Source organism: Phoca vitulina, unplaced genomic scaffold (assembly GCF_004348235.1).
Source record: "Phoca vitulina isolate PV1807 unplaced genomic scaffold, GSC_HSeal_1.0 scaffold16, whole genome shotgun sequence".
In the NCBI taxonomy this organism is placed as follows: Eukaryota; Metazoa; Chordata; class Mammalia; order Carnivora; family Phocidae; genus Phoca; species Phoca vitulina.
In genome coordinates, this window is record NW_022589719.1 from 26,838,813 (window position 1) to 26,865,889 (window position 27,077).

At 39.8% G+C, this 27,077-nt stretch overlaps 1 protein-coding gene across 1 annotated transcript; it reads left to right on the forward strand.

Moving 5' to 3' along the window:
* The first annotated feature begins 587 nt into the window (after positions 1–587).
* LOC116638681 lies at positions 588–26,995 on the forward strand. Its single transcript, XM_032414780.1, has 11 exons — positions 588–821; positions 2,538–2,558; positions 5,742–5,915; positions 13,205–13,301; positions 14,186–14,292; positions 22,235–22,359; positions 22,651–22,698; positions 24,637–24,923; positions 25,119–25,264; positions 26,453–26,616; positions 26,706–26,995. The coding sequence occupies exons 1-10, from the start codon at positions 588–590 to the stop codon at positions 26,579–26,581; spliced, it is 1,368 nt and encodes a 455-aa protein (XP_032270671.1). The 3' UTR covers positions 26,582–26,616; positions 26,706–26,995.
* The last annotated feature ends 82 nt before the right edge of the window (positions 26,996–27,077 follow it).

Below are 27,077 nucleotides of genomic sequence, written 5' to 3' on the forward strand. Positions count from 1 at the left end.
ATAAATTTGTAATAACTGATAAATTATGCAGATCCCCATCGCTTCTCAGCCTTTTGGCTAAGATCAAGTAAAATTATGTAGACCTTATTGTGTTAATCACTTAAACGTTAGTAGTGGGTCATACAGAATACCCAAAGATACTCAGTATAACCAAATCCAGGCATCTTTGATACATTGCCAACTTTTACTCATATTAAAACTACATTTACTAGGATTCTTTTTATTTTGTTGTTATGCAAGTATATTTGTCAGGGTGGGAGCACAAAACATTCTTTAATAGTTTGATAACTAATTTCTACCATATACATATTTAGACGTAGGCATATGGGCCTCCATCTGTATCCTTGTCCTGGCTCCTATAAAGGTGGTGATGTGCCCACTTGAAGCTTAGCCCTCCTGGCAGTTTTTTGTGGCAGGGATACTGAGTTGACTAGGACAGGACTGGTGGAGTTTTCTAAGTAAGAGGGACTAGAGGAAGGACAGAGTGGCAACTACAGGGTTTACAGCCAGGCAACTAACACAGGGGACACCCAATCAGTAAGAGGGAGGTGGCCGGTACTCCCAAGGAGCATTGTGTGAGTCATACAATGGCCAACCAGTTCCCCATATATCAATGCCAGAAGGGAAAGAAGCTACCAGGCAGATGGGGTCTAGAAAAGCAACAGAACTTCCAGTCTGAAAACCTGAGTCTTTTCTTCTTCCATGAAGTTACAAAAGCTACTCCCTTCCTCCTGTACATTCAAACAGCATCTTATAAAATTGCAGGAAGAGGAGAAAAATATCAGAGACTGAATATTACCTATAAAGAGTATTTAAATGGAGTAAAGATACATGGAACTTTCCATCTAACAAGCATATAGGACTCAAGAGGAAAAAAAGAAAAATTCTATAGAAAATAAAGAAGCCACAGAACATTATGTAGGAATTAGAAAAGATGCTTATGAAGACAATATGACAACATGAAGAAAGATTTATTATCATGATAAATGGAAAGAAAAGTTATTCCAACCTGCATTTAGAGGATTGCTCAATCATGATAAAGATAATCATTGAAAAAGTCTGGAGGAAACACATAAAAACTTTCAGTGGTTAGTTAGGGTTTAGGAGCTTTGCACATTAGTTAAGATTCTTTGGGTTACAGGAAGCCAAAACTTTTTCTCTTCTTGTGTAGATGATGTGGTTTGAGTGGTGGGGTTCGCAGCCAAAGGTCAAGAAAGAATTCTCGAAATATTTTCAGTGTAAAAAGGGTGTTTTTATTATAGCACAGGGACGGGACTCTTGAAAGAACTGCACTGGGGTTGTGAGGAGTAACTGATTATATAAGATTTTCTATCCTATGGAGGGGAGGGTGATGTTAGGGTTCCAGGAAATTGAGTCTATAGATATCTGGAGATTGCTTTTTTCTTGTCAATCATTAAGACATTTGCAAACTAATGGAGACTCACTTCCTCCCTGACCATGATCTCTATCAGTTAACCACTTGTTTTTCCCTTTTCTTTGTTCTTGGGCAGTCAGGAGTGCCTGAGGACATATCTCACCTGGGGGGAAGGAGGGGTTTTGAGGTATTAGCTTATGTTTTGCCCTTGGCTTTCCTTTTGTTCCCTCATCATAAAGAAAAGGGGGAATATTGTAGAAGGAATCTCTGAATTTGGAAGGAAATTCAGAACCTAAGGACAGCCAATCCAATAGAAAGCCAGCCTGGAAACATGTCAGGAGAAATCCAAGATAATCTCCATACTGCGGCCCCCATGACCAGTACTACTGCAATGGGGAGCTCAGGCATGCCTTGAATCCTGCTCCAAAGCCCTGCGATATAGGATCTCCTTGACCTAACTTGGATTAGGCATCCATCTTCTGTCCAGGCAGCAGTGACCAGAGCAGCAGGGAAATGGGCTACAAAGTACCACGACTACTGGATTGCACACACTTGTGGCTGGGAGATCATTTGTAGGAAGAGAATGTGGTAAGCAGATAAACATACTCTGTACTCCCAAAAACTATCTACTATTCCACAGTGCATTTTTATCCTGCTTTCTGTTTTGTGCTCTCCTATGTACTGTGGGGATTAAGAGCATGTAATTGAGAGCCAGATATTCAGGTTTGACTCCTAGCTTGACTACTTACTGGATGTGTAATGTTGTGCAAGGAGCTAAATCTTTCTTGTGCCCCTATTTCCTTATGTTTCATAAGCAGAAATGGTATAAAGCAAAGAAGCGATTATCATCAATTTATATGAAAAAAATTTTGAGCATTCCCAGACCAAAGAAATAAACTTTTTTAGGATTTTCTGATACCTTAGGACACATCTTGCCAACAGATGCACAAAATAAATTGAGATAAAGTAGGTGTGTCTCTGAGCAGAGCTTTGAACTCTGGTGGCTGGAGGCTGAGATGCTCATTGTGGTTCCCAGGGAAGGAGGTTGGAGGGTCCACTCTGGCTGCCTCTGTAACAGCTTGCTGCAAAACAAATATTGATTACTATTATCACATTTCACCTTTTTTCATAAAAGCTAAAATCCTCTTCATATTTCTTTCAGTTAGCAAAAACAGTTACTGATGTAGGTCTTTCATAAAAACAAAATGGCATAATGCAAAATTTCAAAAAATGCAGGATACCCATATCTGACTCATAGGGTAATTATAGGAATCAAGAGATTTAGTATACAAAAAGCACTTTACAGTGTCAGCCACATTGTTAGTGCACAATAAATATTAGCTATTTTCATTCTGGATTATCTTTAATGAACTAGTATATTGACTAAAGGACAACCTAACATATTGCTTTGCATATCACCAGAAGCAATATACATTGTACCAAGCATGGAGCCTACAGCATTTATAAAGTGAAAATGTAAGCATGCCTAGAAATAAGAAGGTATAGGACTTAGCCTCATTGTAAAGAAAATTAAGATTTTTAGATAAAAGACTATAATCCTGGATATTAAATTATATTAAATTTAAGAAATAAAGGTGCTATCTTCTGAAGAGGGAGTTAGTCAACATAAAGACACTTGGAATTCTGTGCAAAGAGTAGAACTGGATGCAAGGGAAATTGAGATAATGGGTGACGGGTCCTCCATATAAGGAAGATGATCTCAGAGCAACATCCTGGAACAAAATTTGGGGGAATCATAAAGCCCTTGTGGGAGTAGTCTGGGCATTCCACGGGGAAAGCAAAAGCTGATGAGTGTGAATGTTGGTGTAAGAAGTCTCAAAAAAAAGGTTAAAGATGGCACTGTGGTCAGCAACATTCACTTACCTTATCTCTTTCTTCCCATCCAAGCCAAGAGCTTAGTGGTATTACCAACTTCTTCCTTTCTTCCTGTCCTTGAATGCTAGAATCCTTCAATGTTCTAACCCAATCCTACTATTTTACAGCTGAGCAAGCTGAAGAGAACTGGAGGAAAAAACCTACAAATCACAAAGGGCTCTGCTGTTGTGAGTCACTGGGATGATTGCCCATGGGCACATGGCATGCTGGTGGTTGAGTCTAGAGGCAGAGCCAAGAGTGAATATTTGCAGGTGTGAGCCTGGGGTGGAACAAGGCAGGAGCGGTGGGCTGGTGGAAATGGTAAGAGGTCAGCAGGTAAAAAAAGCACCATTATGCTCACCTTTTCTATGCCTCACAGCCTTGTTTTCACACCATATTCCCTAATAGTTTGATGAAATTTCAACATAGTCTTAGCAAATGTCAGGGCATCATAATATCTCAAAATTGTTGATAAACCTCAAAAAGAATAAAATACCTAGGAATAAACTTAATCAAGGAAGTGAAAGACCTGTCTTCTGAAAACAATAAAACACTGATGAAACAAATTGAAGCCAACACAAACAAATAGAAAGATATTCCATGCTCATGGACTGGAAGAATTAATATTGTTAAAAAGGCCAACAAAAACATGAAAGATATTCAACATCACTAATCATCAGCGACATGCAAAGCAAAACCAAAATGAGATCTTCCCTCACACAAGTCAGAATGGCTAGTGTCAAAAAGGCAAGAAATAACAAGGGTTGGCAAGGATGTGGAGAAAGGGAAACGCTCATTCGCTGTTGGTGTGATGTGTATTGATGCAGTCTCTATGGAAAACAGTATGGAGGTTCCTCAAAAAATTAAAACTATAATTACCATACGATCCAGTAATTCTACTACTGGGTATTTATCCAAAGAAAACAAAAACACTAATTTGAAAAGATATGCACCCTTGTGCTTTTTGCGGTGTTATTTACAATAGCCACGATATAGAAGCAACCCAAGCATCTGTCAATAGACAAATGTATAAAGAAAATGTGGTATACACACAGTGAGTTTTATGTAGCCATAAAAAGCAATGAAATCTTGCCATTTGGAAAAACATGGGTGGATGTAGAGGGCAATTTGCTAAATGAAATAAGTCAAACAGAGAAAGACAAATGCCTATTGATTTCCCTTATATGTGGAATCTAAAAAGCAAAACAAAGACAAAACAGACTCTTCAATATAAAGAACAAATTCCTGTTTGACAGAGAGACAGTGCGTGGGGATGGGCAAAATAGGTGAAAAAGATTAAGAGGTATAAACTTCCAGTTATAGAACAAACTAAGTCACAGTGATGAAAAGTATAACATAGGGAATATTATGATAACATTGTATGGTAACAGATGGTGACTACACTTGTCAGGAAAGAAAACAGGATGCCTTGGGCTAGAGAGGACAAAATATGTATGTAAGGATGTATTCCTCAACTTTTCAACCAGGACACAAGAAGAAGACTCTTCAAAGTTATTTAAGCTAGGACTAAGCTACAGGAAGGGGGGAAATTTTCCAGACTTTATAATTGTGCAGATTAATTAAACTAAAGGGGGAAGAGCCTCAAAATAATATGTTGAAGGTGTTTTTTAAAGCCACCACATGCAAAATGCATCACAAAGTAAGAGCAAGCATCCTACAAAAAAAAAGTGACCTGGGATTCAGAGTGCCTGTGCAATCATGTGTCCACCTTCTGGGACTTAGTTTCTACAAGTGAAAAATGATATTAAGAGTAGTCAATCTCTAACCTACCTCCTTTCCAATTCTACTGTCTTAGCGAGAAGACAGGCAGGGGCTGAGGTCAACTGGTTGGTCCCAGAGAACAAAAGTAGAAGGCATTTGGTGTCCCTTTTATCCACAGTTCTAGAACATGGATTTAGAGAATGAATAGCTTACACATCAGAAGGGACTAGACAAATAATAAAAGCTGAGTTTGGGGTAGAAAATTGAGGAGCAAGTGATCAAAGAATCAGGGAAGAGAAGATTGAAGAGCAACAGAGAAGATCCCCTGAGGCTTTGTAGCATAGCTGATAATGTATTTGCTTTTCCCTTCCTTAGACACCAAGAGATAGCCTTAGATTGCTACAGCACTCTAAAATGTTCTAGATACCCCAAGCCCAGGAAGCATGTCCTGCAAAGCCCACATTTTCCCAAATCACTGTTCCATCCAAGACTATATCCCATTTCCCTGTTTCTAAGGTGCCACTGAAAGTTCATCACCTCCCCAAAACAACTCAGAATGACTTGCCCTGTCCATAAGGTCCTTTTTCTTCCCCCAAGAAGGCCTTAGAATTCTAGTCTGAGGTCTCTAGTTTTTCCACAGGAGCAGGTTGTTGCTTGTCTCAAACTCCAGGACCCCCATTCCATTCTGGGATCTATTCACATTGGTGCCATCAATCTTTTAACCCAAAGGAATCTGCATCTACATGCCTCTTTTATGCATTGCCTCCAGCCACTCACTGGGCAGCTAGAGGAGCTTTCTTCTGCCACAAAGAAGTACAACCACAGCATTCCAATTTCCTTTGACTGGCTGAACAAGCCTTCCTTGAGTGTCCAGACATACAGAATCTACTCACTCACCGAAGTTCCAGAATTGAGAGTCAGGCTTCCCTTTTGGACCATTAAGGTGAACCTCATTAGGAATTCTGAGACAGAGTAGATATATCAGGAAAGTCCCCAGCCCAAGTGTCCTCCAGTCATGTCAGAAGCCAGCAGAGAATACCATGGACCTAGAAAGACTCTCAATATAAAAACTGCCTCCAGGTTTGAGAGTAGGAGGATCTTTCAGTGAATTTCCTGAAGAACAAAAACCAGGAATTCACTGCCACTTAGAAGAGGTGTGCAAGTGTTCAGTCATTGTCTCAAGGTAACTTTTAAGGAGTTAGTTTTAAGGTAAGTCAGGGTCAGAGTAACCCTTTGACCTTCAGGTCCCTCCAAAGGATAAGTCACCTCAGAATCCCTAAGGACCATCAGATGGCCACTTTTTTTTCCCAAGGTAGCTCCCAATCTGACATTGCTAAGGGTAAATGAAGGACATCATTATGAAAGTAGCATCCCAGAGATCATTGACACATTGTGAAGGAATGCAGAGGGTGCAACTACACCAGCCTCCCCTAGTCACTGGCCCTGAGATCCCAAACATTCAGAGTCAGAGCCTCACAAAAGTTCAGGGATGGCCAGTTCATGGCCATTCTTTGTGTTACTAGGGATATTCAAATAAGGACAAACAAAAACATGGTTAAAAATTATAGTAGCTTTATTTCATAGCTTGAAAACGTGTACATTTTATAAGGGTATGCTTAGAAACAACAAAAAATACCATACATTAATATCATGCAATTGCTGTCCTCACAAGATCAGCCCAGGAATTACCACTTTTTGAGCCTTGGTTTCCTCATCTGTAAAATGAGAATAACTTGAGCTATGGAGAATATTAAAGAAAATATTGTACGTGAAGGTCACTAACACATGGCAGAGGCTTAATAAAGTCTGGCTTTTACATGTTTCCAAAACAATTAAGCACCTGTGATTCTCAATTTTAATTCTTGAAATGTAATCTAAGGAAATAACTGTGGCTATTTACAATGATTTGAAAGCATGGAAGATTAAATATAGAGATATTTGGAAAAGTGAAAACTCAGAAACGTATTTAAATGCCCTACCATAGGGAAGTGGTTCAATGAGTTATGTTGTTCTCAATAGTACTATTAAGTAAAAATACTGTTAAATGAAGAAAGCAGACTGCAAAACAATATGGGGAGCATATCAGTCTTACAAAAATGTTACCTGTATGAGTTTTGTTTCTCTCCAGACTCCTGTCTGGATCCTGTCCCAAGCCCAACACGTTGCCCGTCCCCCAAGATTAGGAAGATGCCCAGGCACATCTGGACCCCCAAGTACAGATATTTCCTGGGCATACCTCTGCCCTATTGCAGAGATCTATCTGTGGACAATTCTGTGTTTCCCACTGGAGGACAGGACCACCCTAACATTCGGGCAAATATATAGGTCCATATACCATACTCTAAATATTCAGGCACGTATTATAAGCCCTGAAAGTTGTTGCGTTTTTCTTTTTCTTTTTTTTTTTTTGCCTGACCTAAGCTTTGATTGCTGAGGCATCCATTTCAAGGAGGCATCCACTTGAAAGAAGGCTATTGTGAATAAACACATCGTCAGCCGCACAACTGGATAAAGAGCCAGGCCACCTCCCCTCACCAAGTTTCCTTTGTTTTAGAGATCTTGGTTGATTTTGATAACTAACCATTGTGTCACTTGCCTTTTCTCAGCCTGTGTAAATTCCCGCTTTTACATTATAAATTCACCAATGAGGAGTCAGCCCATGAAATCTCAGGCCCCCAGCCCTTAAAGTCAATAAAAACAGAACCCTAGACCCCTGTGTGCTCTCTCACCTTGACCTCACTGTGTAGCCCCCAGTGTACTGTGTAATTCCCAGGTCTTGTGCGTAATAAAACTCTATTTTTTTCAAAGTACCCTGATGGTTACTGTGAGGGCATTTTATAGTCATAATAGGAACCACAAGGGCTGTTCCAACCACGATATTGGTTATTGATAGGCTGATGCCGACACAAAACAAGGTTACCAAAAAAAAAAAATCTGAAACCTGTTAAATGAAGTATATCTCTCCTCTATCTTGATAAGTATACCTTCATAACTAAGGTGTCAATCATAGAAAATAGCATTGGAAATATATACATTACAATGTCAGCTGTAGCTATCTCTAGATAGTGAGGCTACGGGTTATGTATGTGTACCACAATCCCCATGTTTTATGAGGAACCTGACACTCAAGAAGTCAATGGTGGCTAGTAACTGGAGATGGAATTTGACCCAGGCATTTGGACTCCTGAGTTTCCACTTGTACTCATTATGCTGAATTTACAAGGTGAGGAAGGTGGCTGCCTTTTGAGAGTGGCTCCAGTTTGCTGAATTGTCAACTGTTATCTGGTCTAGAATTTTGATAATTTTGTAGCAGGAAAGAGACTCAACTGGATAAAGTTATAATGATGAAAAGGAAAATAGGACTTTTTTCTGTTTTGATAATCCTGATTTTTAAATATAGTTACAGCATCTTACATGCTTTTTCTACCTTGTATAAAAATAAGATTATACCAATTTTCTTAAAGGAAATTCTGAAAGCCATGTTACCATCACCCCAAAACAATTTTCATGTTTATTTGTTCCTTCCAAGTCCTTTTCCACATGCATGCATGTTTTGCATAAATACCAGGTACAAATTATTATATATTTAGCTTTTTACTTATATAGTTACTACAACTGCTCTTATATATAGTCTTCTCAGTGACTACTGTGTGAGAGTCATGTTTACTAACTACCTTTTTCAAATTCATTTTTGTTCTTCAGTGAACTGTAAATTCTTGAGGAAACTATGCACACCTTTTTTCTCTGTATCACAAACACTAGTGCTTTAGATGACTAGTTTATTTTATAAACTATTTTATATCTTTAGGACATGCTTAAATCTATAAATGTTTTTTGGTTAACTATATATTTAGAAACCATCAATCATTTCTTATTTTCACTTTTCTTGTTTACTTAGGGTTTTGTCATTGAAAGTTTATCACCTGATATCTTGGTATATGGGGTAAACTGCTCTTTCAACAAATTACAGTAACTCAGGGTATAGTCTGGGGGATCTTCAGTGTAGTCACGTGTCATCTAGCAATGTTCACACCTTGGGACCTGAATTCTGACAGCAGGAGAATGGTGACCTGGCATGGTGAATAGGATTTTACCAGTTAAGAAGGGTGGGAAGACACTTGTTCCTTCATGCTCTTTGGTTTCCTGGGTTTGGAAGACATATGGTGTGTAGTAAGAAAAGTCATCTTGGTGCACCGAGTGTATAGAGGGCATGGTATGAAATGAAACCAGGAAGGTCAGTTGGGGTCTAATTGTCATGGCCTAAAATACAAAATCATAAGTTCAGATTCAGTCTTGACACATGAAAAGTGTGGGGCAGAGCTCAGTTTCATTAATAATAGCATCAAAAAGAATAACATAGGAATAAAGTTAGCCAAGCAAGTGAAAGACTTGTGCAATGAAAACTATGAAACATTGCTGAAAGAAATTAAAGAAGATCTAAATAAATGGGAGACACCCTGTTCATGGAATAGAAGAGAAATTTGTTGAGATTGCAATACTACCTACAACAGTGTATAGATAGAATGTAACTCCTATCAAAATCCCAATGGTGTTTTTGCAGAAAGAGAAAAACCCATGGTAACATTCATAGGAATCTCAAGGAACCCCAAATAGCTAAAACGGTATTGAAAAAGAAGAACAAAGTAGGTAGATTCATACTTCCTGATTTCAGAACTTAACACAAAGTTACAAAGTAATCAAAACTGTGTCCTACTGGCATCAGGACAGACATATAGACCAAAGGAATGGAATAGAGGGCCCAGAATAAACCCTCGTATATATGGTCAGTTGATTTTCTTTCTTTTTCAAGGTTTATTTATCTATTTGAAAGAGAGAGAGAAAGCATGAGTGGAACGGGTGGAGGGAGAGGGAGAGAGAATCTCAAGCAGACTCCACACTGAGAGCAGAACCTGACATAGGGCTCGATCTCACAACCCTGAGATCATGACCTGAGCCGAAACCAAAAGTTGGATGCTTAACTGAATACACCATCCAGTTGCCCCATTGTCAACTGATTTTCATAAACAGTGCCAAGACCACTCATACAAAAAACTTAGCTTAAAAACAATGGATCAAAGACTTAAATGTAAGACCTAAAACTATAAATCTCTTAGAAGAAAACATAGGAGGAAATCTGTGTGACATTGTTTGGTGATGCTTTTTTAGATTTGACAGCAAAAGCATGGGCAACAAAAGAAACACTAGACAAATTGGACTTCATCAAAATTTAAAGCATTTGTGCTTTAAAGGGCATTATCAAGAGAGTGAAAAAGACAACCTCAAAATGGGAGAAAATATTTTCAAATCATATATCAGCTGAGGGGTTATTATCTGGAATGTATAAAGAATTTTTCCTATTTCAATAACAGCAGCAACAACAACAATTTAAAAATAGGCAAAAGATTGGAATAGATGTTTCTCCAAAAGATATAAAAAGGTCAATAAGCACATGAGAACCTGCTCAACATCACTGTCTTTAGGGAACTGCAAATCAAAACCACAATGAGATCCCACTTTCCACCTGTTGGGATGGCTGAAATCAAAATACAGAAATAACATGTTGGGAAGAATGCGCAAGCCTGCAACCCTGGCCATTGCTGGTAGGAAACCTCAAATGGCATAGCCACTGTGCAAAACAGTATGGGGCTCCTTAAAAACTTTAACGTAGAATTACTATATGGTCCAGCAATTCTACTCCTAGGTATATACCCAAAAGAATTGAAAGCAGAGACTCAAATATATACTTGTACACTAACATTCCTAGCAGCACTAATTCTAATAACCAAAAGGTGGAAGTCAAGAGATGTCTATCACCAAAAGGTGTCTATCAAGAGATGAATGGTAAAAACAAAATGTGGTATGTATGTATACACAACAGGACCTTTTTACACCTTAAAAAGAAATGAAATACTGATATATGCTACAACATGGGTGAATTTTGAGGGAATTATGCTAAGTGAGGTAAGCCAGACACAGAAGGACAAATATGGTATTCTTCCAGTTATATGAGGTCATCTAGAGTAGGCAAGTTCAGAGGGACAGAAAATAGAAAAGAAGTTATCAGAGGCTGGGGAATGGGGGAATGGTAATTACTGCTTAATGGGCACAGACTTTCTGTTTGTGATGATGAACAAGTTCTGGAAATGGATAGTCATGATGGTTGCACAGCACTGTAAATGTACTTACTGTGGCTGAATTATACCCTTAAAAAAAAGGTAAACTTTATCTTGGGTATATTTTCCCACAATAAAAACAGAGAGTTTGGAGAAGGGCCTATTCAGGTTTTTCAGCAATTTTATTATTTAGAAAGAAAAAAAATTTATTTCATTTTAATGTTTTATTTAAATTCTAGTTAGTTAATATATATGGTAAAACTGGCTTCAGGTGTAGAGTCTAGTGATTCACCACTTACATGTAACAACCCAGTGCTCATAACAAGTGCCCTCCTTAATTCCCATCACCCATTTAGGCCATCCCCCCGCCACACTCCCTCCATCAGTTTGTTCTTTATAGTTAAGAGTCTCTTATGGTTTGCTTCCCCCCCTTTTTTATTCCCCTTTCCCTATGTTCATCTGTTTTGTTTCTTAAATTCCATATATGAGAGTGAGATCATATGGCTTTGTCTTTCTCTGACTAACTTATTTCACTTAACGTAACACACTCTAGCTCCAGCCACATTGTTGCAAATGGCAAGATTTCATTCCTTTTGATGGCTGAGTAATATTCATATATATATATATATATATATATATATATATATATATATATATATATACCACATCTTCTTTATCCATTCATCAGTCGATGGATATTTGGGCTCTTTCCATAGTTTGGCTATTGTTGATAATGCTGCTATAACATTGGAGTGCAGGTGCCCCTTCGAATCAGTATTTTTGTGTCCTTTGGGTAAATACCTAGTAGTGCAATTGCTGGGTCATAGGGCAGTTCTATTTTTAACTCTTTGAGGAACCTTCATACTGTTTTCCAGAGTGGCTGTACCAGTTTGCATTCCCACCAGCAGTGTAAGAGTGTTCCCCTTTCTCTGCATCCTCTCCAACATCTGTTGTTTCCTGAGTTGTTAATTAGACATTCTGACACGTGTGAGGTGATATTTCATCACGGTTTTGATTTGTATTTACCCAATGCTGATTGATGTTGGAGCATCTTTCCATGGGTCTGTTGGCCATCTGGATGTCTTCTTTGGAAGAATGTCTATTCATGTCTTCTGCCCATTTCTTAACTAGATTATTTATTTTTGGGGTGTTTGGGGTATTTAACTTAATAAGTTTCTCACATTTTTTTTCATTATTCTTTGCGTCACTGAATATAATTGGTAACTCTATAACCTGGTGTGTTGATGATATAATCAATACAACCACCTAACATATGTTAGTTACTTTGTGCCAGGCATAATGCTAAGCATTTTACATGCATGGCCTTGTTGTAATACCATACCTCTGAAAGGTCTGCACTCTAATTTCTGGCTTACTGATTAGAAAGCATTTTGAGACTCTGATTGGTTAAACAACTGGGCAATGAAGTAGGAGGCAGAAGTAAAATTTGAACCCATCCTGATCTTTGAATCACTCTCAGTTCTGCTGATGGCCTTCTCCAAGGAATTGTTAAATTCTTGACACATTTTCAACAAATTGAGTATCATTTCAACTGAACTTCATGGTATGGGTTAACATTTTTCCTTGTATTTCAAATATTGTAATGAAACAGGCAACTACGGAAATGGCCAGTAGGCATAAAATATTGACGAGCTGGGCCTTTCAGAAAATGTTTGCTAACCCCGCTCTAAGTTATCCTTTCTTAACTGCCCTTGGAGGGCTGACATTTTTTATTCCCAATAAAAGAGAGCCTGTTAGACATCTGGTGACCAAACTATAGGAAAGGGGTTATGGGAGTGCTGGAGAGTTCTGTTGTGGGCATTTGGGAACCTCCCAGAATGTTTAATGTTCACTTTTAATACTCATTCCGTTCTTGGGGGAAGAGCGTGTGTTTCAGAGTCATTCATACATAGTCTCAAAATCTGCCTCTGCCTCTCATTTCTGGATGAACTTAAGGACGTTACTCGGTATCTCTGAGCTTTGGTGTCTTCAAAATGAGGAAGATCACAGCCTCATGAAGATTACGTGGTGAGTGTGTGTGAAGTGCAGTTTTCAATCCCTTTGGTACCTGGAACACTTTCCCTTTACTTACCTTGTCAGAGTTTCTCCTTGAACTCAGACTGAAGCATCCCGCAAAGTGCTTCTGCTGCATGATTCCCAGAAGCTGCTGACCTCATACAAATCCTTGGCCAGAAGCATCCCTGAGTCCCTGAAAGTGAGGGAGTAGCAGGAGTTCGGGGTGTTGAAGTGGAGCATTGAGGATAAGAAAGTAGCAGGCTCCTGATTCTGGTCCTTCCCCCCTGACTTTCTGCAGAAGTTTGAGCTGCAAACAGAATGGAGGGGGAGGCACATCTAGACCTGCTGCTGCTTCTCAGAGGGAGGCAACTTGGCCCATTCTGCAGGGTTTTTTTTTAAGATTTTATTTATTTATTTGAGAGAGAGAGAATGAGAGACAGAGAGCATGAGAGGGAGGAGGGTCAGAGGGAGAAGCAGCCTCCCCGCCGAGCAGGGAGCCCGATGCGGGACTCGATCCCGGGACTCCAGGATCATGACCTGAGCCGAAGGCAGTTGCTTAACCAACTGAGCCACCCAGGCGCCCCATTCTGCAGGTTTTTTCATTCACATGGGGAGGCAGTGGAGGATGATGGCTAAGGGCATAGGTTTTGGAGCCAGATTGAATGGATATGCATTCCAAGTCTGCCACTTTCTAGTTATGTGGCTTTGGGTGTGTTCCTTTACCTTCCTGCTCCTTGCTCTCTTCATCTGTGACATGGGAATAAAATTAGCACCTTCGTCTTAAGTCGTTATGAGCACTACAGTCCCTAGGATGTAAGTACTAAGAGCCTAGCAAATGCCCAGTTAGTGCACCCTTGCTATTCATTATCATGAGGATGTCTGTGAATTTTTCCAGGTAACTTGCTGGTAACGTCACTTTCATCAGCATGGTCCTAGAGACACGGCTCATCTCTCCTGTCATTGCCTTGATCCCAGTACCCTCTCCTGGCCTATGTGTCTCCCTTGCTCATCATATCCAGGCCCCATGTCTGAGAAGGCCAGTGCAACCTTCCCAACCTCCCCTAATCCCTTCCGCTCCTCCCGCTGTACGGCTCTGTTGATCACATCAGCCATGGAAACCCCTTCAACTGGGAAGTTCAGGTGGACTCCTGGCCTGAGTGCCAGATGCTCATTATCCGGCCTCAGAAACAGGTAAGTACACAGCCCAGGGTGGGTGGGACTGGTCAGCTTCAAAGGGCCTGAGGAGCCAATCTAGTTCAGACTCACCATGGCTGCTTGCAGGGTCAAAGAGAAGTTGAGGTGCTTTAAAGACACTCCCTTGGTGCTTCGTACCTTGGATGAGCACCACATTCCCACCCTGCCTGTCACAGCATAACACTCACCAGGGCAAGGGAAGGATGTGAAGAGAAGGAGGAGGAGAAGGAAAGCACTGGAAGGGCACCTCTGATCTGATGGAAATTCGGCGCTGACTGAGGTGGCAGGCATCAGTGACAGGGGCTGAGACAAGGCCAATCTAAAGGGAACAGTGACTTAGAAACAAACACCAGGCAGAAGTCCACTCCCAAAATCTGCCTCTCAGGAAACAGGGACAGTCATAATGACTTATGTCAACTATGTGGAGGCACTTCCCCTGATAGTGGATGACATCCTCAGGATAACCTTGTCAGTGAGCCTTAATATCTCCAATTTAGAGAGGAGAAAGCTATGCTGAGGGAGGGAGATTAAATCACATGGCTGCAGGAGATCATGTGTTAAAGCATGGTCTTTGGCTTTGCCGAGTGTGACCTGAATTCAAGTTTGAAGGACGGCCAATTTTACTAGGTCTGTGACCACAGGCACAAATTTTTCTGAGCCTCAGTTTCATCTTCTGTAAAAGGAAGATAATAAGAGTAACTTCTTCATAGAATGACAAAATTTAAATGAGATACCATATATCAAAAACTTAGTCTATAGCACATGCTGTAAATATTACCATTGGTACTGGCTGAGGTCACACAAGGAGAAAACAATTAAGCTCAAGTGCAAACCTACATCTGTTTTTGCCCTAAAGCCTCTGAACTTCCCCAGACGTCTAGTCAGTGAACTGATGCTTCATGGCCAGCTGGCTTTATTGTGGGTACAGAACCTGGGTCCCCAAATAATAATAATCTAATCCAGGTCAAGCTAACCTTGCAAACCAGGTTGGGCCTGGAATGCAGACGGTAATGAAGCAACCCCAGCTTGAGGAAACCAGGGAGACAGGCTGGGCCTGGCACTCCCCACATCTTCTTTCTTGGCTCTTTCCCTAGGGATGTGCCTTTGGTCTCCTGGCTTCCTGACAGGCTGGCTTTGAGGACTAACACCCCGTTTAGTAAATTCCATGGCCCAATTTCTTCAGAGCGTAATGTGCTAAATAACTATAGGTGGCTCATGTTACATATTTGTTTTCATTTCGATAATTTTGTATTTATGATGTGTACTGGAGCAATGGAACTATGGCATCAAACCCATGATTTCACACCTCCGTTGCTTTGAACAAGGCCAGTTTTCAACAAGTGAGTCAATAAATAAAAATACTGAATATATAAACATGCCATGGGACACCTATGTGACAAAAATTGGTAAGATTGCTGGCTGCATAATATTCCATTGTATATATATACCACCTCTTCTTTATCCATTCATCTGTTGATGGACATCTTGGCTCTTTCCACAGTTTGGCTATTGTGGACATTGCTGCTATAAACATCGGGGTGCACGTGCCCTTTCGGGTCCCTACTTTTGTATCTTTGGGGTAAATACCCAGGAGTGCAATTGCTGGATCATATGGTAGCTCTATTTTCAACTTTTTGAGGAACCTCCATACTGTTTTCCAGAGTGGCTGCACCAGCTTGCATTCCCACCAACAGTGTAGGAGGGTTCCCCTTTCTCCGCATCCCCGCCAACATCTGTCGTTTCCTGATATTATGCAGCCATCAAAAGGAATGAGATCTTGCCATTTGCAACGACGTGGATGGAACTGGAGGGTATTATGCTGAGCGAAATAAGTCAAACAGAGAAAGACATGTATCATATGACCTCACTGATATGAGGAATTCTTAATCTCAGGAAACAAACTGAGGGTTGCTGGAGTGGGGGGTGGGGTGGGAGGGATGGGGTGACTGGGTGATGGACACTGGGGAGGGTATGTGCTCTGGTAAGCGCTGTGAATTGTGCAAGACTGTTGAATCTCAGATCTGTACCTCTGAAACAAATAATGCAATATATGTTAAGAAAGAAAAAAAGAAGAAGAAGAATGTAGCAGGAGGGGAAGAATGAAGGGGGGAAATCGGAGGGGGAGAAGAACCATGAGAGACAATGGACTCTGAAAAACAAACTGAGGGTTCTAGAGGGGAGGGGGGTGGGAGGATGGGTTAGCCTGGTGATGGGTATTGAGGAGGGCACGTTCTGCATGGAGCACTGGGTATTATGCACAAACAATGAATCATGGAACACTATATCTAAAACTAATGATGTAATGTATGGGGATTAACATAACAATAAAAATTAAAAAAAAATTGGTAAGATTGTGAGACAATACAATCTATTTTGAAATACATCCATCTAGCCAAATTCCATGGCATACCATGTTCTTTTCAGTATTAAAAGTTAATCCAATTGTCATGAAATTATGACTTATTTTTAATTTTTTTTTATTTCTTGAAGATTTTATTTATTTTATTTTAGAGAGAGAGAGAGCATGGGGAGCGGCAGAAGGAGAGGGAGAAAAAATCTTTTTTTCTTTCTTTTTCTTAATTCAAATTAAATTAGCCAACATTTGTACATCATTAGTTTCAGATGTAGAGTTCAATAATTCATTAGCTGTATATAACAGTGCTCATCACATCACGTGCCCTCCTTAATGCCCATCACCCAATTACCCTATCCCTCCCACCCACCTCCCCTCCAGCAACCCTCAGTTTGTTTCCTATAATTAAGAGTCTCTCATGGTTTGTCTCCCTCTCTGATTACTTCTCATTCAGTTTTCCCTCCCTTCCCCTATGATCTTCTCTGCTGTTTCTTATATTCCACATACGAGTGAAACCACATGATAATCGTCTTTTCTCTGATTGACTTATTTTCGCTCAGCGTAATACCCTCCAGTTCCATCCATGTCAATGTAAGTGGTAAGTATTCCTCCTTTCTGATGGCTGAGTAATATTCCATTGTATATATGAACCACATCTTCTTTATGCATTCATCTGTCAATGGACATCTCGGCTCTTTCCATAATTTGGCTATTAGGGAGAGAGAATCTCAAGCAGACTCTGCACTACGTCCATGGGCCCTGAGATCATGACCTGAGCTGAAACCAAGAGTTGGACACTCAACCAACTATACCACCCAGGTGCCTCAACTCTAAGTTTTGATCCCAAATTGTATTTTGAGTTTGGGCCTCTTTCTTTATTCCCCTGACCAACTTCCATTTACTTTGTGGTGTCATAAAAATTCAAATTTATGTGCAAAAACTTTTCTCAGAGACTATTACAATACGTGTCCCACAAATGTTAGGGGTATTATCCAACAGAAGATCAAAATCCTGTTAAAAAGTGAAGTATTTAAGGATGAAATCATCCATTGGAGGGGTCAGATGAAACAAGGTTGGTCGTATGTTGGTAATCATTGAAGCTGGGTCATGGGTCCATGGGGGTTTATTACACTTTTCTACTTTTGTGTCGCTTTTACATTTTCCATTACGAAATGTTTTTAAAAAACTTTTTTTTCAAATAAAAGAAGCAAAAAAATCTACTAACTTCTTCACAACGTGGGAGCAGCTGCAGAAGAGCAGAAGTAACACTGGGCCGGTCCTTCCTCTAACTTGATGGGTCTTTCCTAACTTGGCCGCCCACTTACTAGTTGACCTTGGGAATCTTTCTGCTACACAGTCTGCTTAAGGACCTTCCTTCAGTTCTCTCATTTGAAAAACAGGGGGTTCACCCCGCATCTGAATCCACTGGGATGCTAATTTAAACTACAGGTTTTAAAGTCTTCCCTAGAGGTAAGGACTAAGAACCTTTAGAAATGTGGGATGCAGGAGAATTTATGTAGGCAAGGTTCCAATCTTACCACAAAGGTAACCTATGCTGATTATACAAGGGGAACAATCCCGTGTTGCTTTAAGAAATTACTCCCTGACCTCTTCTCTTCCCCTCCTTTCTCACCCTTTGAGGTAATCAGTGCCCGAGCTCATTCCAACACATAGAGGGGTATTGTTATCTCTTATTGCCATCACATTCTGATTTGCCTTTAACCCAGCATCCCTCCGGGTCAATCAGTGCAGCACTAACTCATTCTTTTCAATTAATGGTGTAATAGTCGGTACAGTGAACATACTGATATTTAGTCAGCCATCCTATTGGTTCACATCGCTCATGGTTCTTTGCTGCTACAAACAGTGCTTCAACAAACATCCTTGTACGTGGATCTTTACATCCTGAACCATTTCCTCAGTAGAACTGATTCTTGAAAGTGGTATTACCAAGTCAAAGGACATGTGTATTTCAAAATCTGGTAGGCACTGCCTGATTATTTTCCCAAAAGATTGCTGTTATTTTATTCCTGTTAACAGTGACTAGAAGAACTATTTTTCCAGCACTGGATATTATCCCTCCTTTTAATTTATGCCAAATTCATGGATGAAAAATAGCATCTTATTATAGATTTAATTTGCATTTCCCTGACTAGTGAGATTGATATATTTCATGTATATCAGCTATTTGGGGTTTACTTCTGAATTGTCTGTTCATATCCTTTGACCACTTTCACACTGGGTTTTTGTGTCTTTCTTAAAATTCTGTAAGGATTTTTAAAAATCAGGGATACTAACACTTAAGGTGTATGCTACAAATTTATTTCCCAACATATAATTATGTTTATTTTATCAATGGAAGTTTTTCATTCAGAAAATTTTAATTCTCATGTTATCACATACATTTTTCACTATGAGTTCTGAGATTTTTTTTAATTAAAAAGCTTGTTCCTACTCCAAAGTTATACAAATATTTCAATATTTTTATTTTTTACATTTCAGTGTAAGCTTATTTTTACTTTTTACATTTCATCTGGAATATATTTTTGAATAGTATTTTTTTAAAGATTTTATTTATTTATTTGACAGAGAGAGAGACAGCGAGAGAGGGAACACAAGCAGGAGGAGTGGGAGAGGGAGAAGCAGGCTCCCCCCTGAGCAGGCAGCCCCAATGTGGGGTTCAATCCCAGGACCCTGGGATCATGACCTGAGCCGAAGGCAGATGCTTAACCGACTGAGCCACTCAGGCGCCCTTGTTTTTTAATAGTATTAAGATTCTTCTACATCTTTCTTCCATATGGTTAACCAATGATGCCAGTACTATTTATTAAATAAATCACCCCACGAAAGCTTAAATACCTCTTTTGTCATATAATACATATATGTATTTGTATCTATTCCTGTATTGGATTTTAGTCTTATGCTGTTTCAGTGGCTTTATGGTAAGTTTTAACATCTCTTTTCCTATCCTTTTTCTTAATTTTCTTTTTTTTTCCTTATGGTTTTATATTATATTCGTATGGACTTAAACAGACTTTTCCAGTTCCCCAACAAGTATTCCAACTACCTACTACAATTGTGATCTGAACTGGATTCACTTGTTAAAAATAATTTTGAGTGGATTGAGACTTACATGTTACTAAATCTTTTCATCTAGAAACATGATATGTATCCCAATTTTCTCAGTTTCTGTTTTACTACCATTTGGTAAAATTATACTGTTTTCCTAGGGTAAGCCAAATGAAATAAAAACCATTCAATTTATTCTTGGCTATTTTATGCTTGTCAAGACTGTCAGTGGAATTAGTTTTCCTTTTGCATTTCTGAGTACTATTACTTTGCTATTGATTTTTTATTTCTGTTCTTAATTTTTTTTAAGATTATTTATTTATTTATTTATTTATTTGACAGATAGAGACATAGCGATAGAGGGAACACAAGCAGGGGGAGTGGGAGAGGGAGAAGCAGGCTTCCTGCCAAGCAGGGATTTCAATGTGGGGCTCGATCCCAAGACCCTGGGACCATGACCTGAGCCGAAGGCAGACGCTTAACGACTGAGCTACCCAGGCTCCCCTCTATTCTTTTGTTGTTGTTGTTGTTATATTTTAATCAGAATCAACATTAAGTGGCTTAAAACATCTATCTCTTCGCTCTTCTCAATCTCATGACCTTAAAACTCAAATACAACACAAGCAGTTTTCAGAATTATTTTGGCCGGCCTCCCCAGTCCCAAAGGAGATTAAAAAGTAATAATGTTAAAAAGTTAAGGTCAAGGTGTCTTAATATCACAGCTAATGACTAACCATTTGCTTACTGGTGGCTTCTGCTCCATCCTGAAGCCTGCGCCCCTCTATTCTTAATTTCTAAACATGCCACACAAGATTCTTTAAGATACTGTTTGTTTATGTGTTTTCCATCAGAGCCTCTTTGACTTTGCCAACACATAATACTATAATATGTACATACAGATGATTTGCTTCTTTTTTCCCCACATAGTATTGGTTTTCTAGTTTCTTGTCCTATTGCATGTGCAGAACCTAGGAAGATAATACCAACTAAGAACAGCAGTATCTCCATCCTTGTCTCATTTCTGACATTAATGAGATGGCTTTAACAATTCACATTTGGAATTATATTTGATCTGCCTTTACATGTTTAGAGTATTTTCCCATGATGCCTATTTTCTTACTATTTATATTTGGAATAGTGACTGAAATTTATAGGTTTCTTTTGTATTTGTTTCTTCCTTTTCTTTTCTTTTTGGCAGTTGATTACACTTACACAGTTTTTCATCCTTTAACAGATTACACTGAAAGATGTTCTGAGTCTAAGCCATTCTTGCCTTTCTAAAATAAACTCTATTTGTTCACATCTACTATTCATTTGATATAATACTGGATATTTTATTCAGAATGCTTGCACCTGTATTCATAAGCAAAAGCGTTGAATAAATACCTTTTATACCTCTTTTGACCAATTTCAGATTGGGGGTCTTTCTAGCTGTTACCATGGCTTGATACTGAAATTGTGTATTAATTCTTGCCTTATGTAGAACTTAAATATAAAATTATCTGATTTTAGCCACCTGATAGTGGATAGACATTTCATTTCCAATTGTTTCTATTAGTATGTTGAGGTGTTTTATTTCTTTGAAGATCAATTTTGAAAATGGGTGGAAATCATCCATTTCTTTTATCAGTAAACATGTTGCCTTGGAGTCACATCTAACCTTCCATTATAATTCCCTTGTTCCCATCGCTGTCTCCTTCCTCATCTCTAGTACTGTCTGATTTTTGGTTTTCTTTCTCTTGTTTTTCCTTAAAAAGTCTCACCAGGAGTTTATCTCGACTTTTTTTTTGACATTTAAATGGGAGTTTATGGTTTTGTCTGCTTTTTGTACTATGTCTCATTCTCCATTTCATTATTTTCAACTGTTGTTCTTATTGACTGCTCCCTTTGCTTTCTTTTGGTCACTTTGATATTCTCTTTACAATCCCTTGAATACTTTGTTTATCCCAGTCATTCTTTCGAAATGAGGCTTCTTAATATATCTACTATTGTGAATTCATCAAGGTTTGGCTTTGGCCACATTCAGGAACCTGCGTTTACTTTTACAAGAACCCTCCAATTCTTGAAGGATTCTTTAAAATTAGTTATATTACTTTATGTTTTAATTTTCAGCAATATAATTTTCCACATAATATATTCACTGCTGAAACTCTCAGACTTCTTGTTGTTATTTACTCTCAGAAACAAATATTGTCTCTCATGGAAGCTGTGGCTTGCCAGAATGGGGTTCCAAGTCTCTTTCTTCCAAGCCCACGAGAATAATATCATAGCAAATTGCCCAGAGTGCCACCAAAACTTCTGATGACCTTATTCCGTTTTAAAGGCTTCTGGCTTTGAATAAGGTATTCTGTCCTCATAGGTTAATAGTCTGTTTCTTTGGACAAGGGTAATGTCTTATTCAAGTTTATTTCCACTGGAGCATCTTGCCCATGCTCTAGACAGTGTAGATTCTCAGTACGTGAAAGCTGGGAAAAAGAAGTTCAAGGGCATGATCTGACCTTTCACTATCCCATACAGGAGCTGACTGGCCATCCATACACAGGCAGACAAAGCATGTTCTCCAAAGAGCCTCAACAATTATGGGAAGTTCTAAAAAATTATGGAGTCATTAACCAGAAGATGCTCCAAATCCACGGCAACTAGTCAGAGACAATGAGCAACTGCACTGGTGACCAAAGTGGGTCCCCAACCAACAGTATCAGCATCACCTGGGAGCTTATTAAAAATGCCAATTCTCAGGCTTCCTGAATCAGAAACCATGGGGCCCAGAAGAGGGACAGCAATGTGTGATAGAGTAAGTGCACCAACTGATTCTTCTTTTTCTTCATATTCTTCTATTTATACATTTATTAACACTTACATCTTAATGAAAGGAAGATGTTTGTTGAAAGATGGTATAAGCACAATGAAGTTTCCACATGGCTTTTCCCTAGTGCTTCTACGTATGAGTTTCAAACACTGATATCTCATGAAAGGAAGATGTTAGTTACAGGATGAATTCAGCACCATGTAGTTTCTAAGAGATAAGCCCATGGCCCTTTCCATATGCTTCTATTTATGCATTTAGTAACAATTACATCTTAATGAAAGGAAGATGTTCCTTGAAAGATGGTATAAGAACACTGTAGTGTCGGGGAAATAAGCACCTGGCTTTACCCAAGTGCTTGTATGTATGAAAACATTTATACCTGGGTGCCTGGGTGGCTCGGTCGTTAGGCGTCTGCCTTCAGCTCAGGTCATGATCCCAGGGTTCTGGGATCGAGTCCCACATCGGGCTCCCTGCTCGGCAGGAAGCCTGCTTCTCCCTCTCCCACTCCCCCTGCTTGTGTTCCTGCTCTCGCTATCTCTCACTCTGTCAAATAGATAAATAAAATCTTTAAAAAAAAAAAAAAAGAAAGAAAACATTTATACCTGACTGAAAGGAAGATGGAACTTGCATGACAGTTTTAACAGATTGTCATTTCTAGGAGTTAAGCACATGGTCGTTTCCATGTGCCTCCACTATTCAGTTTTTATTTTTTTTTTTAAGATTTTATTTATTTATTTGACAGAGGGAAAGAGAGGACAAGCAGGAGGAGTGGCAGGCAGAGGGAAAGGGAGAGGGAGAAGCAGGCTCCCCACTGAGCAGAGAGCCCTATGTGGGGCTGGATCCCAGGACCCTGGGATCATGACCTGAGCCAAAGGCAGACACTTAACTGTCTAAGCCACCCAGGCACCCCCACCATTCAGTTTTTAAACACTTCCATCATAATGAAAGGAAAATGTTAGTTGAAGTGGGGTTTGAGCACACTATGTTTTCCAGGATAATAGCACATGACTTTTCCCTAGTGCTTGTTGAGGAAAGTTTTAAAACACTCGTTACCTTAAAGAAAGGAAGTTGGTAGTTGCAGGACAGATTCAGTACAATGTAGTTTCTAAGAGGGAAGCACATGACCTTTTCCATATGCTTCTCTTTTTTTGTTCCTTTTAAAAAACCTTTTTAGGGGCACCTGGGTGCACAGTAGGTTAAGCATCCGACACTTGGATTCAGCTCAGCGTCGTGGGATCAAGGCTGAGTGCTCAGGGTGGAGTCAGCTTGAGGATTCTCTATCTCCCTCTGCCCCTCTCCTACTCACACATGCTCTCTCTCTCTCTCTAAAATAAATAAACAAATCTTTAAAAAAATTTCATTTGGAAATAATTTCAAACTTAACACAAATTTCAAGAAAATAGTAGTAGAATGAACACCCATTACCTCGTCCATATTTACCCACTGTTCCCATTTCCCTCCATTTGTTTTAGACTTGAGCTCATACTTGCTTGGGCCCCCTCCCTCTGTACTCACAACATAAATACATGGTATGTTCTCATGACCCATGTGGAGCACCTTGCATGTGCCATTGCACTTCACCTCTACATTCTTCAGTGTATATTCCTAAGAATATGGATATTCATTACATAGTCACAGTATTTTATCACCTGTAAACTTAAGATTGATATAATATGATTATTTTCTATACCATCCCTATTCCAATTTTGTCAGTTGACCCAATAGTGTCTTTTATACCATTTTCCCCTTTTGTACAGACTCTAGTTTGGGATCAGGTATTCCATTTACTTACCATGTCTCTTGGGCTCTTCACTGGCTTTGTTTGTTTACTTTTTATTTAAATTCTGGTTATTTAACATACTGTGTAATATTAGTTTCAGGTGTACAATTTAGTGATTCAACACTTACATACAACACCTGATGCTCATCACATGAAGTGCCCTCCTTAATCCCCATCACCTATTTCACCCATCCCCTTGCCCACCTCCCCTCTGGTCACCATCACTAACTGATTCTGATATAAGCTCAGGGTTGGGAACCACCAAGCACTTGTACAGAGTTACTAATCAGGTGAAAGCCAAAGAAGCAGAGAACTCTGAACCATGAACAGGGTTGCTTTCTTACCTCTCTTCCCAGGTTGTCAGGAAAATTTGGGTGAGGAGCCTGGAACAGTTACATTCTCAAAGTCAGTTAGAGTAGAATATCTGAACAAAATCCTCTCTGTAAGGGAAGATATTCTGAAGCTCAGTACCTCCAATGAGAGCAAACCTGGAACCTGGTGTGAACATGCCCTCCAGATGTCGAGTTTGAGACATATTAAAAAACATGTTCTAATCAATATTGTGGCTTTCTTCAATATTGTTATTTCTTACACATTTTTGTATTTCTCCTATATCAGTTTTTGAGTGAGGAGAAGACAAATTCATTCCCTGGGATGAATAAAAGTTGTCAAATGGACAAAATGGACAACTTTTCAAAGGCAGGTATCTCATCAAGGACACGAGTGCTTGAGAGCTCTAGAATGGGATGGTATCAGAAATTACAGGAGTGGGGACTAAAAGTTTGTTTGTCTTGTCTTGTTTCCACAGTGAGGATCTAAACTTGATCTCTCTCATTATGTGCTGGAAAAGGACCACTGGAAACCAGGTCAGAATGAGAGAAGCCTGCCCAACCTCCAGCATGGCACACAGACCCTGCCAGCCCACTATGCTGGGCCTAAAGGGGGCTCAGGCATGAAGGCACGTGGACCTCACCAGTGATGTGTGAATAGGCCATACTTGGATGGATACTGAAACCAGGGTGTCCAAAGACAGCTGATGGCGCATTACATGAAATATCTGTGTCAGGAGAGTGTTCCATATACCTCTCTGTGCCGGCAAGGGTGGGATGCTGTCTGGTTTCTTTGTGGCCTTATGTGCATGGCCCCAGTGGACCTGCTACCCACAGAAATTACTTCCATTTGTTTAAATGTCAAAGCTCTTTAGTCATCTTGGGAAAGTCCTCTATAATACTGAAGCACAAGTCACAAAATAGCTTTCTTTAACTCACAGATGTTTATTGGGCATTTATGATGTGCCGGGAACTTTTCTAATGTTGAGGCAGGATGTTAAAAGGCCCTGTCACAATCCTAAACAACTCACAATCTGGCGAGACCAGACCTTGGAGGTGGTGGGTGCAGCGCCTCCATGTATGATGAGTGTTCTTGGGATAGAAGAGGTTACCAGTAAGCATGGGACAGGGAAGCTAGGGGCAGTTCTTACTGCTGGGAGTCAGAACAGTTTATGAAACTGGATAGATAGAATCTACTATCAAAAATATAAATGAGGGACTTTAATAAAATTGTCAATAGAATAGGCCTAGTCTGTTTAGAGGGTTTGTTGTAAATAACTCTGCTACTTATGGATTTTGAGGCACTGCTATGCTAAATAATGAATGTCAGTCTCCTAGTTTGTGATTAGCAAAGTATAAAAGGTGAAATCCCAAACAAATGGCTTTCCTAGGCTAACTTCACCCACTCACACAAGTAGCATTTATCACTGTGATGTGGAAAATGGCACCCAAAGGATCAAGTTCCATGGCCTCGGGTCCTCTGCTAGATGTGGTATTTCCTGTGACTCCTTTCTCATACCCTTCACTAGTCATTTGTGAAGCTTGATCCTGGGTTAGGTGTTCCTGTGAGTCTGGCTCTTTGTTCAGCCCTTTGTGTTTTTCCCTGTGTGGTCTCAGGAGAAAGATCTGGTATCAGAAGGGTTCCTGGAAGAAGTAACAAGGATGGTGAGGATGGAAGAGTGAGTAGGGGTGAACCAGATGAAAAAGTGGTGAGAAATTCCAGATGAACGAGAGAATATGTGCCAGGCACTATGATAAGCAATTTATAATTGAAAATTGATATTACTAATTCAGAATCCCTGAATTATACACTTCAGGAAGAGCACAAATACAACAATGGCCTCTTCTGGCCCTGCCCTGCAACCCTGCCACTGGAATGTGAAACACTGTGCACACTGAAGCTACTGTATAAAACAAGAAATCTTAACAGAATTGGCTCTGGGTGATTGGCCAATGCCCACCCCCATCTCTCCAACAAAAGGTAAACCATAGAATTTCCTGTTTATGTTTGATATGATTATAAATGATGCAACTCCAATAATTACCCTGTAATTACCTCTGTACCCTAAGATGGCACAGCAAGTTTACCTGCAGAGACAGCCCACTCGGATCAATTGTTGGGCTGCCCCAACTCCCGAATTCAGGCCTCGTTGAAGGTAGAAGAAAATACTGCTTGCTGTGTCAAGGGAAGATTCATATGCAAACTCGAGACTCGGGTCACAATTCAGGGGAGTTCGCTTCCACGGGAAATTTGGGTCGGCCCAGGTTCATGGGATGCCCAGGACAACTGTGGGTGGCTGGTATGAAGGTGCTGATAAAATATGAGCACTGGGTCTGCCTTGAGAAAGAGTGAAGAGAGTCCCAGGTGGAGCGGGGATCAAGATGGTGAACCAAGTTGCAGGTGTCTGTCTCCTTCACACCAATAACTATATGAAATAATGG

Coding starts and splice junctions, on each gene's coding strand:
- LOC116638681 (XM_032414780.1), top strand. CDS start 588: ATGGCCAACCAGTTCCCCATATATCAATGCCAGAAGGGAAAGAAGCTA. Junction 2,559..5,741: donor TAGCAAAAACAGTTACTGAT/GTAGGTCTTTCA, acceptor CATTGCCTCCAG/CCACTCACTGGGCAGCTAGA. Junction 14,293..22,234: donor TTATCCGGCCTCAGAAACAG/GTAAGTACACAG, acceptor TATCCCATACAG/GAGCTGACTGGCCATCCATA.